The sequence below is a fragment of the Salminus brasiliensis genome, chromosome 8 (assembly GCF_030463535.1).
Source record: "Salminus brasiliensis chromosome 8, fSalBra1.hap2, whole genome shotgun sequence".
Classification (NCBI taxonomy): domain Eukaryota; kingdom Metazoa; phylum Chordata; class Actinopteri; order Characiformes; family Bryconidae; genus Salminus; species Salminus brasiliensis.
The window spans coordinates 40669211-40685133 of NC_132885.1; the positions used below are offsets into that span (position 1 = coordinate 40669211).

Here is a 15923-nt window from a genome sequence, read left to right on the forward strand (position 1 = left end):
AAGGAGCTACAAAAGGTTCTTTGAGCGATGCCATAGAAGAACCACCATTCAATTTATGAAAAATCTTTACATCAAGAGAAAGTTCTTGGGGTCTTTTAATGGTTCTTCACACTCAGACATCTCTATGACAAACACGGTTCTGTATTTTTAAGAGTGAACAGTGGATTGACCTTTGGCTTTAATGACATTTGCTGCAAATAAACAACAGTGTCTCGCCCTAGGAATTAGTAAATTAGGAAAATAAGCTTCATGAAACCTGATATTGCCTGTTATTGTGCAGACTACATCCCCCCCACCCTCATGCCGCCAAAACAGCTCCGACCGATTGAGGCATGGTCTTCACAAGACCTCTGAAGTTGTCCTGTGGTCCCAAGGCTTATGAGTCCTCCATGAGCATCAATGAGCCTTGGGTGTCCATGAACCTCTCGCTCTCTGGTTTAGCAGCTGTCCTCCCTTGGAGCACTATTGGTAGATACTGACCACTGCCAACACCCCGTGAACACCCCACAAGACCTGCTTGATGTTTTGGAGATGTTCTGACCCAGTTTGGTTCTTGTCAAAGTGTCTCAGATTCTTCTGCTTGCCCTGACTGTCCACTTGCTGCATAATAGGTATATCCCACCCCTTGCCAGTTGCCACTGGAACCAAATAATCAATGTTATTCTCTTCACCTGTCAGCGCTTTTAATGTCTGTGACAAGTGGGCTTCTACTGACTGAATTTTATGCCCTGATTTATTTTCTGCATAATGGATAATTTTATGGATTTTATGGACTGGAGCCTTAAAACCTTGTAATCAATTGGGTACGACCTGTAGCCTTCATGCAAAATGTGACATCATCTCGTCTGGGAGAGAAAGAAGAGTGTGACATTATCCCTTTGCACTACATTTCAGCTAAATGGATTAAAAAGATCAAAAGATGAATACAAGGCTAAATAATGTTGCTGGGAAATTATGAGCAAATGATTTTTTATCCATCAATTTTTTTTGTCCATGAATTGAGCTTGCAGCCCACTGACATCATCGAGCATCTGCCTTTGGAGTCTCTCTGCGCATAAACAAAACATGACTTGCATGTGTATGCATAAACTAACATCAAGAGCAATCTGTGGAAGAACAGCAAGCAAGCTCTGTCAGGAGGCTGGAAGGAACGAATTCAGATCAGAGCCACGGCTTGAAATATTGGCTTTGGACACAGCCACCAAAGTCAACAATTTGGAACATCTTAAAAGAGAAAGAAGGGGGCAAAAAGCACCCCTCCTAATGAGTGCATTCAGCTCAGCGTGGCCATGCGTGGGCTACAAGTGTAGGAAGCCCCACGGCGTTGAGCTGTGAAGCACTGGAGCAGTGGAACTGCATTCTGTGGAGGACTTGAGCTCCAACCAGTACTTTCTGGATGTGCTGGAGTGGAGAGAGTTATGGAACTTATCACCCCACATCAGAAGCTGACCTCACTAATGGTCTTGTGTGGTTCAGGGCAATCAAACCCCCCTCACAGCAATGTTCTAACATCCTCCAACATGCTCCAAAACAAGCGTGCCTCACGTTACCTAGGAGACCCAGATTCGCATCGTCATTTGCGCTAGTGGTCTGGTCATGGTGGTTGACCAGCTTGGACTTGCTGGTAATGGCGGTCGACCAGCTTGGTCTTACTGGTGGTCTAGCTTGATCAGCTTGGTCTTGCTGGTCATGATGGTCGACCAGCTTGGACTTGCTGATAATGGCGGTCGACCAGCTTGGTCTTACTGGTGGTCTAGCTTGATCAGCTTGGTCTTGCTGGTCATGATGGTCGACCAGCTTGGTCTTGCTGGTCATGGAGGTCGACCAGCTTGGTCTTGCTGGTCATGGCGGTCGACCAGCTTTGTCTTGCTGGTCATGGTGAGTTGAGCCATGCTGTTTTGTTCAGCAGGGATGAGGTCATGGGTGGGAAGACAGAGTCAGCATGGGCTGTACAGGCTACCCTACGTACGAGGCAGATGCTGGCTTCTTATACGAATTTCCATTCCACCTTAAATGGTGCTGCAGTGTTGGATGTGAACTAGCGGCAGAATGTAGGTGCTGCCTCATTTAAGGTGGCTGACCAGTATACACTACAAGATTACACTCTCAGAGTCGGGTTAAAAAAATGATCAAACATGATTGATATGCTGCAACTTATCTGAAATGCGATCAGAAGGCCTCACACACTTCTCAAATTTTTCTGAACTGTCAACTCTGACTGACGAAAAATCTGCAGACTAGCGCCAACCATTACAGACTGGTGTAGTGTAACCCCAGCTTTAGACAGTGTAAAGCTTCAAGGTTTGTCTCTCACCAAGGATAGAATTCTCCGCTTGTACACTTTGGTTTGTTTTGAGAATGTACAGAACTCTCAAAACGGGACCCACATATAGATAGTTCCCATAAAAACCTGCCGAATGCAAAATTCAGCACCTGGAATCAACTCCAGACCTTAGATATTCTTAATTTGTCCTTAATCTGGCCTGATCAAACTGCTTATCAGTGAACTGTCCAATTACTTTTCAGCCTAGAAGTACCTAGAGTATTTGTAGAGTGTTTTGCAAAACTCTTTAAATCAAAACTGAAGGTCTATGCTTGAATCACTGCCCAAACTGACTGCCCAAATACTTATGGGCCTGTCTGTACATATACTTATGCACAGTACATTGTCTGTTACTGTAGGGCTCGTGGAGACTTCAAAAGAAGCAACACAAAAGAAATAAGCCATGCAGAAGGGTAAAAGAAAAAAGCCTGAGGCAAACAAAGGTACTTTCAAAGCAAGCAAAGTGACATATCAGCTTTAAGACAGAACAAAAGCATCGGGACTAAATGAAGCCCAAGACAGACAGACAGAGAGAGAAGAGGCGTATGTGTCCTATTTCTTTATCCATTACTTCTGTGTTGCTTCTCTGAAACGTAAAGCACAGATACTCAGAAGTCTCAGAAGATCTAGATCTTAGATCTTAGAGTCTAGACATGAGATCTACAGTACTGTACAGAGATTTTGGGCCCAAATCCCATCTTTTAAACCCTGCAGGTGAACATACAAGAGCTTCTCATTCTGAAGAAAGAAAGTAGTGAGATCTTGTCAGTGAGCTAGTCTGAAGAACAAAGCCCGGTTCCTCCAGGTTTCTCCTAGATGCCCCCCCCCCCCCCCCCAGTCCATCCTCCAGCGTGGAGGATGTGTTCAACTCCAGCAGCAGCAGCAGCAGCAGCAGCTCACCTGATTTACCATCATTAAGCCCTGATTTACAACCAGGTGTTGATCTGAGGAGAACTCTAAATAACACTAGACTCGATGAGAGAGGAGAACTTTGGAGATGTTCTAATGATGAACACAGGGATGAAGAACCTCCACCACTTTCTGTAGGAGTGTTATTATTAGTGTTTATTCTAATATCAGTGATTTACTGTGGAGATAAACACTGAGCGCCCAGATAAGAAGCTTAATCTGCTCATCGTTATCATTTAATCACAGTACAGTACTAATTTAGGGCTGAAGTTGTAAACAAAGTCACTCAGATGGGGGTTTGGTATGAAATTGTGAAAACGGTTAAATGTAGAGAAACTTACCAACTCTGAATTCTCCAAAACCAGGCGTCAGTCGCTATGCCTACAACACTAATGCAGCCAGACCATCCAAACCCACCACTGAACCTACACCTATCTCCTGAGTTTTACATGGAATATTGATGATGGTACAACTGTGGAACATCTGTGAAAAAAAAGACGTATTTTCTTTGGGGACAATTTTGCTGCACAACACCCTACATGTATCCCTCCACCAAATCTTCTCTTCGCCTTCTTCAGGCATCAGGTATCACATTAATAACCGTTTGGTGGACAAGCTTTCAGTGGGGGAGCTCTGAAGCTCTGAGGCTCAGGCAAATTGGATTGGTTTCTCAAATCAGATCTGGTCAGACTGTTATTGGCAAGTGATCAGATTGGATTTGTGTGTCCAGTCATCACAAACCTATCTGTATGGGTTGCTGTGGAAACTACGTAGGAGCTTTCACCAAAGTCCTTATAGGCAAGTCTGTTCACTCAGTGGCCATCTTTGCAATGCCGCCTAGCCGTATAAGACCATGCTTCTATTTCTATGAATGGGGGGAGACCAGACTAGTGGAAACTGAAGGTCAGATTATCATTTCTCATCATATTTGTAATCACTGATCAAATCTAACAAAACCTAAATGGACAGTTTGTAGCATTCGGCTCAATAATGCACTATAACCTGATTTTTCGGGTAGTTTTGGAATAGTCTGAACATCTGTTTATGGATAAAGTCCCGCCTTTCAACAAAAAAGAGCCAATCAGGTATCAGGGTAGCACAGTGAAGTGCTAGTGGGGTAAGCCTTTCTCAATCTGGAGATCCGCACAGTAGCCAGAACATGCCATCAAATCTGATTTATGACGCCTCGACATTCATGGACAGAAGCAGGAGAGATGGAGGTTACTCTGGATTAGATGTGGCCATTATTTGTCACGTAAAAGACCCCAGAAGATCCGATTTGAGCACCCAGAGCATCCAGAATGAGACGCATCTGAACAAATCCGATTGTAACCACATTCCAAACGACCTCCAAATGTGATTTCATGTGAATTTTGGCTGTTCAATCTCTAAAAATCACTTTGGATGCAATCTGAAATCAGATTTGGGCCGGCAGTCTGAACATAGCCTTAGAGAAAAATGAAACCTTTCAGACGCATGGTTTCATTATCCTCCACCAGTGATCAATTCTGACTGTCAGTTTCTCTAAAATTCGTCTGAAAGGTTTAATCATGCAGACATTTGGCAAAATCAGTGGAATTGCTCAGTGCAGTAGAATAGCGCATCAGAGCTAATTCAGTTATCAAATCTGAATGATCATTTAGATTCAGTGGGTAATCGTTCAGTTTGAGTGACTGATTCACTGATTCACTGATTCACTGTTCACCCTTTCTTTTTCCTTTGCAAAAGTGGACGCGTGCCCTCCAGAGTGGGACGGCCTGATCTGCTGGCCACAAGGGTACCCTGGAACTCTGGCCAAAGTGCCCTGCCCCAGATACATCTACGATTTCAACCATGCAGGTATGGAACTGTTTTACTCTACAGATTGGGAGTCTCTGGCGGACCCTCTTTGAGGGTGACGGTGAAACCGTGGACTGACCATTCCTCAGAAACCTCCAGATGGTTTTCACTTTTTATGAGCAAAACAGGGGTGTTTGAACTTTTGCACAGGAACTTGCACAAATCTATAGAAGCCAGGACTCACTGTGTGCTGTTTTTGCAGGCCATGCCTATCGGAGGTGTGATTCGAATAGTTCCTGGCTGCTGGGAGAGGGCTCAAATAAGACATGGGCAAATTACACAGAGTGCATAAAGTCCCCTGGACCGAACAGAGAGCGAGTACGTAAGCAGTACAGTACAGTACAGTACAGTCCATGTTGTGCTTGAGGGTCCTCGAGCCTCTGCATATGAACCCCCCCTTCCAGCTAAATTCCTGTTTCTATCTACAGCAAGTCTTCTTCGAGAGGCTTCATATCATGTACACTGTGGGCTACGCCGTGTCCTTCGGGTCTCTACTGGTGGCCATCCTCATCATTGGATATTTCAGGTGAGATCTAATTAATGTGTTGTTGTTAGGTGTGTGGGCAAAAGTATTGGGACACCTTCTGTGTGTGTGCATTTGCACATTTGTGTCAGCAATGGGAGCAACTGAAAGTAGCTGAATGCATGCAATGCACCTGCTCCTTCAACATTTCTTCTTAAATCAATGATATTAATAGCAAGTTGGTTTCCTTTTGTATGCATTCTCTTCTGAGCAGGTTTTACACTAGAAGATGGTACATTGCTGTGAGGATCAGATTGCAATCTACTGCTGAGAGCATCAATGAGGTCAGGTACTGATGTTGGATGATCAGTTCTGGCTGTCCAGTGAATCCCAAAGCTTTTTTTTTGGTAGAACTTCATCACTCCAGATGCTCCTGATGTGGGATTTTGCGGTGAGGGTGCAGAAAAGGCTTTCTTCTGTTGACTCTTCCTGGAAAGTCATATTTGTGCAGGTGTCGCTGCACAGTAGAACAGTGCACCACCCCTCCAGAGCCTGCTAAATCTCCATAGCCTGCTAAATTGTGTCAATTCAATTCAACTCGACCTCCACCTCCACCTGACAGAGCTTTGCCATCTTCTTGCAGTATTCAACTTTGCTCCATGGTCTTCTAAAAGCCCCAGTCCTATTTTACCCTCATCTATGACTACATCATCACCTTTTTGAAAAATCCCTTTCCACCAACAAGCGTTTCATCATATTTGAACTTTTTTTCCCTCCTCGTTATTAAAATTCCCCAAAATTAAAAACCCACATTATTATTATTGTGCTATCTGCTGCTATTTCCTAGGAGAACCAGCTCCCCTTTCTGAAGCTCCTTGGCATGCCGTTTCAGATGATTTGTATCAATGCCTTTTGTAAACTACACAATTTCAACTGAATTGCACAGCATCTGGCCAAACAGCTGCGGAAAAACAAAGAGCACAAACACCAACCAAGTACATCCAGGGATAGAACAGGGTGTTAATGGAAAGAGCTGATAGAGAACATTCAAGGCAAACAAAACAAAAAAGCTGACAACACACCAACACACACAAGAGATTTAAGTGCACACTACTCAATTCAACCTCAAGCCATCATTTTGCTTTTGAATGTTTCGAATATAATAATGTGAGGAGCGTGAGGCGGCGTAAGTGTTCAGAACAAAGAGAATGAACTCAACAAAGCATTAAAACAGAGAAGTCTGACATCTGCTATGGGCCCTGCCGTATGCCTTAATCAGCAGTGTTCCAGCTGACGCCTTGCTTTTATCATCAGGGTAAAACCCAGCAACGTGCTGTAACTCTATTAGTTATGCACGTGTTATCACATTACTGCTTATTGTACTCTTAAAAATAAAGGCACATTATATATGAATGGTTCTTTGAGCAATGCCATAGAAGAACATCTTTTGATCCCATTAAGAACCTTGTATGTGACAGAGATGTAAACGTGAGAGTGAAGAACCTTCAACCACTTAGACTCTTTATGAAAGCCCACACCGCTTCACATTCATACCTACATCACTGTCATAATTAACAGTAATCAATTTCGTAGGCCCTAAAATTGAACCCTGTGGGATGCCACGAGATATTCCAAAACCAAACAGTTACCAAACAATAATCACAATAGTTTCTGCATTAGGATTTATAACTAAATAATAATAAACACAGGGTTTGAGGAGTTACACTGGTGTAGAACCTTTACATCAAGCATTACATTGGTTCTTCAGACCATAAAAAGGTCCTTCACAGTCAAACATGGTTCTTTCTATTTGTAAGAGTGTACCCCAGTTAGTTCCAATGGGATTGATTGGCTGAGAGGAATATGTAGTCGATCAGAGCCGGCATACCAAGATATACTCGGACCACAGCGCCACCAGGGGACTTCCCAGGAGCACCAAAATATCAAAATAAAAAATATAGTTTCAAGTACCATCAATTAATAAAACCAAACGGTGTTACACAGCCTATGGGCTAATGATGAAGCATCTGGAGCTGAGGTGGTGGTAAAACTTGGGCCGGCCCTGTAGTCGATGAATATCCATATATTCCTCAATAAAGAAGAAACGTCAAATACGATTTAGCAAATACGTGCTAACAGAGAAGACGTAGCAAAACCTCCCATTGAAGTTATCCAGCTGCACAGCTATCAGAAAACTAACACTGACCTCCGACTTGTACAGCTTACCCTTTCAAGAAGTGCTTGAGATGCTTACGAGGAGCCCTCCTCCTCCCAGAATCCTTTTCTGATTTCAAAACACTGTCAGAATCACAGTCTACTCCTAGGATGACGATGCTAACTCCGCTTGCAGGTCACGTTTGTAGACCTTCAGACTGAAATGTTGACTCCATTAGCTCATATTAGAATCTCTGTTTAGAATAATCAGAGCCAGACAAACAGCTACACAATATTGATACAGCTTAATTAATAATTAATAATAATCCAGCAACCCACTGCAGACACAGCCCTCTCAGTTACTGATCAGCAAAGGTGTCAAAAGTATTCGCATTCATTCCTCAGGTGGAAGTGGAGATCATAGGGTTTAAAAGACTTCTATAGAAGTTTAAGTATCAACTTTTAAGCTGTTTACTCCAGTAAAAGTGTAAAAGTACTGGTTTCAGAATGACTTCAAGTAGAAAAGTAAAAGTAATGTAGGGGGATTCTCAGATTCGTGTTCTTGTCCATTCTTCATCACATCGCCTTCAAGAACTGACTGTTCACTTGTCGCCCTTTTACAGAAGCCACTGGAACCCAATGTTATTCCCTTCACTTTGAGCCTTCATAACCAGCAAATGAATATTCACTGACTGTGAAAATCTACCTACGGCCCAATTATCTTCTCCGTGCTTCAGAATAGTGTAGATAATCTCTTTGTATTTATTAACATTCAAAACAAGATTATTTGGAATACGCAACCTGACTAGACCCTCTATCTCTTACCCATAATTATATTCATCCCCTAAAGTAATAAATCCAATTATGGAGGTGTCATCAGCTTAATCAATAATTCAGTTAGAATCATTGTGTGGCTGACTGTCATAACTGCAAAGCCAAAACAGCAGCAGGCCGAGAACACACCCCTGAGACGACTCAATGGTCAAAGCTCTTGTATTAGATATAAGACTATTAATTCTTACAGTTTTTATTAAGCGAGGAACTGTAATCAATAAAAAGCCACCAAATATAAGAATCTCTGCCTTTTAAATGTGTGCAGACCTGTGCATAAGTTGTGAGGTGGGACCTCCATAAGCATCAGTGACCTTTGTGTTGCCTCTTCACTGGTTGCCCTACCTACTTTTGGTAAGTACTGGTGACCACTGCATACAAGGAACACCCCACCAGACCTGCCTAATGTTTTGGAAATGTTCTGCCACCCGGTCGTCTAGAACATCACAGTTTGATTCTTGACCATTTGTCCTGCTTCAACACATCCTCTTTCTGCCGAATACATCCCGTCTGGAACCATTCACCATGGTTTGATTGCCAACCAGCTATAACTCCAGAGTAAAGAGGTGGTGGGAGGGTGTTTCCGCAAATGGTTTTGGTGGGAGAAAGTGTCTCGAAGGCAGTCAAAGCTCTAGAAGCACAGATATTATGTTAACTTTGAATGCTCCTCATTGCTGTGGGGTAATGTTAATGGTATCTCGAGGATTCCAGAGCGTGCTCTGCTAGAGTACAGTGGTAAAAACAAAGGATCGGAACTAGATCAGGCTTAAAATAGCAGATACCCAATCTATTAAAACATGCCGGGATCGACCCTGATCCCAAGAATCTGGACTGGATCAGGACAACCCTACAAAGCACAGTTGAGGAGCTGCCACCTGCTTATGCCAGATGGCTAGAAGATCCTGCCAAGTACTGCTGATTAGGGCTTTGGACAAAACAGTCATACAAACAAAAGAATATTGGTGATGCTATCTTGAGCCTATACACACTCTTAATTGTTTGTTTTTCATTAAGTGTCTTGGTGTTTATTAGTGACCATTATGGAAAATAGCGCCCAATTAGTAAAATGAGATGCTAATGACCAAAGATGAGTTGGCTTGCTTGCCAAAATACCTTTTCCCCTCATTTGAGACATCCAGCATTCATTTATTGATGAGGCTGGAGGAGGAAAATTGACATTGCCTCTTCAGCCTTGGGTTGCGAAGGCGTAATATGAAGGTAACATAGAGATGAGCTGAATTTCCTGTGCCAGTACGAGGTATGATGGAGTTGGCATTGAGACAGCATTCATCTTCTAGTGGTGCTCACTTAGTGACTAGTCCTAAGCAACAAGAAGAGCTTCCTCACTGGGCAGTAGACACTCTAGCCATGTAGACTACAAGCAAAGCTAATGTTTAATATAGTTCGGTAAATCTGAATTTTACTTCCTTCAAACTTTAAATTCGTTTCCCATAAATTTCGGGTCATTCTACCATTGGGGTGGTCATGAAACTGAGCTCCCACCTCACATTTCTTACTTCTGCATCTTAGCTTGGTCAACAATCCAAACAGAGTTAAGCCTCAAAATGAATTGTAAAATGTTTAGTCTGTGGCTCCGCCCCCTCGATCTGTTCACTGTTTATTCCCATCTGCAAATTAAACCCCTCCTAGCACATGTTGTCCCAGACCAAAAGGCTTTTGACAATGGATCGCTTGCTGGCCTTGCTGGGATTTGAACTTGTGCTCTCCTCGCACTTGACTGGAGTTGTGAAATTACACTACATATAAAAACATACAGCTCTGAGTAACTTTACCTTTACTATCGTTCCAGCCTCAGAAATGCAGATGGTTTCACAGCTCTAGAGTGGAGCGACTGTCTAACTGCCTGTATGCCAAAAGACAGGAGATCATAAGTTCCCATCCCATCAACACCACAGCCCTCTGTGGTCAGAGATGGGATTTCTCGAATAGCTTCAGTGACTTTCTCTTTATATGAGGTTTAGGTTATTTCTTTGGGATGTCACTTTATCATAATTATTGTGGGAATTTCAACAGCCAGGGCTTCTACATTGTGCAGTAAGGTATTTGCTATAATACTGAGAAAATGGATAGGAGTAGAACTTTGCACTGTTATTTCAGTCCTGGCCGGACTCTCACCTGGCAGGTGTTTGTGTCTCGGATTAAGGGGACCCAGGGGAGGACTTGTTAGAGCTCTGAACTGAAGTGTGGGCCCACATACAGACCAGTAGAGTCAACCGGTATATACTGTTACACGCTACGCTTAAAGACAGTGTATACAATTTAATTATGACACACATGCATTCAAAGCTTAAGTGTATGTCTGTTAACCCTTTAACACTCAGAGGACACTCATTACTCAGTAACTACAGGGAGGTGGAGCTGTTTGCTGTCTGCTAATAGAAGTTAATAACAATAACACTTAATATTAATAACACTTTCGGCCTGCCGGCGGCCCATAGGCTGTTTAAAGGGTTAATGTGTTCAGCTTCTGTGGCTTCCACTTCCAGTCAGTTGCTAGGCTGTTGCTACGTGGTTAATAGGGTGAAAAATGCTTTTGTTTCTGTGAAGTGGTTGCTATGGTATCCTAGGTAGTTGCTAGGTAGTTGTGATGAAGTAGCTATAGTATTCCTGGTAGTTACGAGGTTATTTCTATGTGGTTGCTAGGGTATTTCAGGTGGTTGCTAAGTGGAAGCTTTTTGGTGTTGCTAAGGTGTTTCATGTGGTTGAAATAGCAGTTGCTATTGTATTGCAGGTGGTCACTAAGGTGTTGCTATGTGGGTGCTATGGTTTTGCTTTATAGTTGCTATGATATTTCAGGTGGTTGCTAAGAGGGTGCTAAAGTGTTGGTAAGTGGATGCTTTTTGGTGTCAGTAAGGTGTTCATAGTTGGTTGCTCTGGTATACTAGGTGGTTTCTATTGTAGTTCTATTGTAGTTTTGAAGTGGTTGCTAAGGTGTTCTAGGTGGTTGCTATGACAGTTGCCATGCTAAGGTTGCTAAGGTTTGCTTCATAGTTGGTGGCGGTGGTCACTACGTGTCTCAGGTGGTTGCTAGGGTGTTGCCAGGTGGTTGCTGTGGTACCCCATGTGGTTGGTTCGGTGTTACTAGTGTGTTTGTATCATTATGACATGACGAACTTTTGCACCCTATTCTTTCTTATGGGGAAAAAATCAGTTCAGGTGGTTACGTGGCTAAGATGTCCTAGGCGGTTGCTAGTGCAGTTGCTAAGGTAGTTACTATGGTGATTCTAATGTGTTTCTTGGTGGGTGCTATGCTATGGTTCTTCAGATGGTTGATAATGTGTTACATGTAGCTGCTATGGTGTTTGCTAAGGTGTTTCTTGATGGTTGATAGGGTGGTGTGCTGTGGTTCTTTAGGTGTTAGCTAATGTAATGTTCCTGATGGTTTCTAAGGTGGTTGCTATGGCTTTTTTAAGGTGGTTGCTAAGGTGTTCCAGATGATGTAATTCCACTATGGAATTCTAAGCGCTTGCTATGGTGTTTCAGGAGGTTGCTAGGTTTTGCCAAGTGGTTGATGTGGTACCCAGTGGGATGGTTACTTGGGTATTTGTATCATCATGGATCATAGCTAGCAAATGCATATTTATCTGATCATCTGATTGGACATTAGACTGTCCGAATACTTACCAAGGTCTGCACTCTCAGTTCTAGAGTAAAGGTCAACATGTCAGACCTGTCAAGAGCTTTAGATGACCAATCATACAGCGACATGAGCCTCAATCCCTGGCTTCAAATAGACTTCAGAAAGCATCAAAAGAGGCAATTTTCTGAAATTATACATGGGAACAAGATGTTCTCCAGATGCTTTCTTAAGGCCTTAGGTGTGGAGATGCTTCTCACCCTTTACATTCACTGAAGTCAAAGCCATGGCATGAGCAATTTCTCACTTCCCAGGCCTTCTCTTGTCACTCCTATATGGCTGGACCATTCAGAAAAAGAGCCTCTTGTGTGAGATGGTCATTTTGTAAACAAGCGAGAGGCTGAATAGAAACGTCCTCAGATGTAGGGAGCAGATTTTAGCTGATAATCATGGCACTCTGTCTGAAAAGGAAGATAATAAGGGGTATTAGGGGTTTTTGGAGCATGCCTGATTAAAATTAATAAGCTTTGGGGCATTCGTGAGCTGAAAGAGATAAACGTACATGTTGGCATTGAGTGCTGCGTGTTTCAAATGAACATCGTTGGCATCGAGTAAGTTCTAGCCTGATCTAGCCTGGGTAATTCATGAGATGGGCTTCATTTGGAAGCCCATCTCCTTCAATTCAGAAGGTTATTTTAATTGTAACGTCGGCAGGAATGAATATGGTGTAGTGTGTGATGGGGAAAGTGTATCTGCAGGCTGTTGCTTTGTGGTTTCTTGAGTAAACTGTTTTTGCAAAGTGATGCTTTGGTATCCTAGCTATGCTATGGTTGCTATGTTATTGTTATGCATTTGCTATAATATTTCAGATGGTTGCTATGTTATTGCTATGCATTTGCTATAATACTTCATATGGTTGCTATGTTATTGTTATGCATTTGCTATAATATTTCAGATGGTTGCTATGTTATTGCTATGCACTTGCTATAATATTTCAGATGGTTGCTATGTTATTGTTATGCATTTGCTATAATACTTCATATGGTTGCTATGTTATTGCTATGCATTTGCTATAATATTTCAGATAGTTGCTATGTTATTGCTATGCATTTGCTATAATATTTCAGATGGTTGCTATGTTATTGCTATGCATTTGCTATAATACTTCATATGGTTGCTATGTTATTGTTATGCATTTGCTATAATATTTCAGATGGTTGCTATGTTATTGCTATGCATTTGCTATAATATTTCAGATGGTTGCTATGTTATTGTTATGCATTTGCTATAATACTTCATATGGTTGCTATGTTATTGCTATGCATTTGCTATAATATTTCAGATGGTTGCTATGTTATTGTTATGCATTTGCTATAATACTTCATATGGCTGCTATGTTATTGCTATGCATTTGCTATACTATTTCAGATGGTTGCTATGTTATTGCTATGCATTTGCTATACTATTTCAGATGGTTGCTATGTTATTGCTGTGCATTTGCTATACTATTACAGATGGGTGCTATGTTATTGCTGTGCATTTGCTATAATATTTAAGATGGTTGCTATGTTGATGTGATGGCTAATCAGGTGGTGGCTATAGGGATTGCTGTCAGATTCCAGGTGGCTGCTAAGGTGCCCCAGTGATGCTAAGGTGTAACCCGGTGGTTTCTAAAGTTTCCACAGCAGGTGAGTGCTATAGTGGTTGCCATGGTATTTCAGGTGGTTGATATAGTGTTGCTAAGTGGGTGCTATGCTGTTGGTTGTGATGGCTCATCAGGTGATGGCTATGGGGATTGCTGCCGGATTTCAGGTGGCTGCTAAGATGCCCCAGTGATGCTATAGTGGTTGGTGGTTGCTATAGTATCTCAGGTGGTTGCTAGGCTGTTGCAAAGTGGTTACTGTGGTACCTCTTGTGGTTGGTTTGGTGTTATTAGTGTGTTGTACCCTTGTGACATGCAAGCAGCGTTTACACCCCATTCATTCTTATGGGAAAAAACTGTTGCTATGTGGAAACCTTGTATCTTGTATCCAAGTTGGAAGGCACTGAAATGTCAAAAATACTGACGGACGGGTTAGTAAGATATTAAGCTGATGAAAAGGCCCTTTCAACTGTCCAGCATGTATAGTTCCTCATGTCCACTATTAGGATAAAGACCGTTTCTCTGGCCTGACCGACCTCTGTGTTTGTGCTCTTCGTAGGCGTCTGCACTGCACACGGAACTACATCCACATGCACCTGTTTGTGTCCTTCATGCTGCGAGCCGTGAGCATCTTTGTGAAGGACAGAGTGGTGCACACCAGCGCTGGCCTGCAGGAGTTTGACGCTGTGCTGATGAACAACTTCACCAATGCGGTGGACGTGGCACCAGTGGACACCTCTCAGTATGTGAGTACATCAAACAGTGGAGATGACGTCAGTAGATGAATATGAACCTGCATTGCTGGAGATATCTCACCAGCTTTCTGAGGATAAAAATGCAATTTTATGATTTTGGTCACCCTCTCCTTGATTTTCGCTGTTATAAACCACTAATGAGTTCAGCTGTATCTGGCGTTTCCATGACGACATGATCAGTCAGTCGTGTCCCAGGAACTGTATTGATTGTGCACACATTGAGTTATTATATTAAATGTTCATTCATATTGATTTTTTCACTTTTAATTCATTTTGAGGCGTTTTTCTCTGGGAGCTTTTTGACATGCTTTGGTAAAATGACCCCACAGCACCTTTTTCACCAGGCCGAGCAGCCCTGTTTAGGCTGGTTTGAGTGCCTGTCCCTTTAAATTATAATGAGCTACTCCTCGCCCCTCCCCAACACACAAACCCACCCTTCTCAGAAGTTCTCTTCCTGGCTATGCAATTTCATATAGTTGACCTCTATGTTTTCTCTCGTTGTCCCTGTTTGCAGTGGTTAGCAAACATTTACTTCACCTTGAGTTCATATTTTTGGGGACAAAAAACAATGCACCCCCCGAGGGGACAGTTTCCGACCTGACTTTTCACTCTGAGGGCCCAATTTTAAGGTTTTAGGCGAGCTGTCAACCTCGAACGTCTCTTAATTAATCATGGGGGTGTTCGTCTGACCCCGTCTGTCTTGTAGCTTAGGACCACAACACCCCTTCTAATGAATTCATACAGCCACTAATGACTAAGTTGCTCCCATTGCTGACACAGATGTGCAAATGCACACACACAGCCTGTCTAGGCCCTGTAGAGAAGTACAGCCAATAGAATAATACTCTCGGGACCAGATAAACATGGACCTATTGCTAGCACCATGCTGCCTAATAACGAGGGTTAGAGAAGTATAAAGCCCCCTGCATTTAGCTGTGGAGTAGTGCAACTGACTGTGCTCTCTGGAATGATGGCTTTTTGGATGAGTTGGGGAGTTGGTGCTCATCCAACATCCTGACCTCACTAACACTCTTCACGGCAGTGCTCCTCCAAATTAGAAATACTCTTGATTTTAGAGGAAACAATGAATGAGCAGGTGTCCCAATACTTTTTTTTTTTTATTTTCCACTTCTGTTTACACAGAAGCTTGTACATGGTCGCTCACAAAGTGAAAACCAACTGCAGCTAAAAGTAAAACCCGCCTGCGAACTAATTGGTCGTTCCTCCGGTGTTGGCTTGAGACATTTGACTCCTTCATTTTGTTCAAGGGTCATTATCAAGCCCTTTGTTGAAGGAGGCTCAACTGAATATACCAGTGTTTAAACTTGCTCTCGTGCCTCGCTGAATCCGTTTTGCCGGGAACGGAGTGCCGAAACGGCCCAACCAGAGTGTAGATGCCACGAGCGGAG

At 42.7% G+C, this 15923-nt stretch overlaps 1 protein-coding gene across 2 annotated transcripts in view; it reads left to right on the forward strand.

Annotated features, from left to right (window-relative positions):
* The window catches only part of pth2ra (parathyroid hormone 2 receptor a), a 69553-nt gene that overhangs the window by 22352 nt on the left and 31278 nt on the right, over nt 1-15923 (forward strand). For both annotated transcript variants that reach the window (XM_072685268.1, XM_072685269.1), the window contains exons 3-6: nt 4961-5071; nt 5274-5389; nt 5500-5597; nt 14319-14505. In XM_072685268.1, the coding sequence (XP_072541369.1) occupies nt 4961-5071; nt 5274-5389; nt 5500-5597; nt 14319-14505 (512 nt within the window). The remainder of the gene's footprint in view (nt 1-4960; nt 5072-5273; nt 5390-5499; nt 5598-14318; nt 14506-15923) is intronic.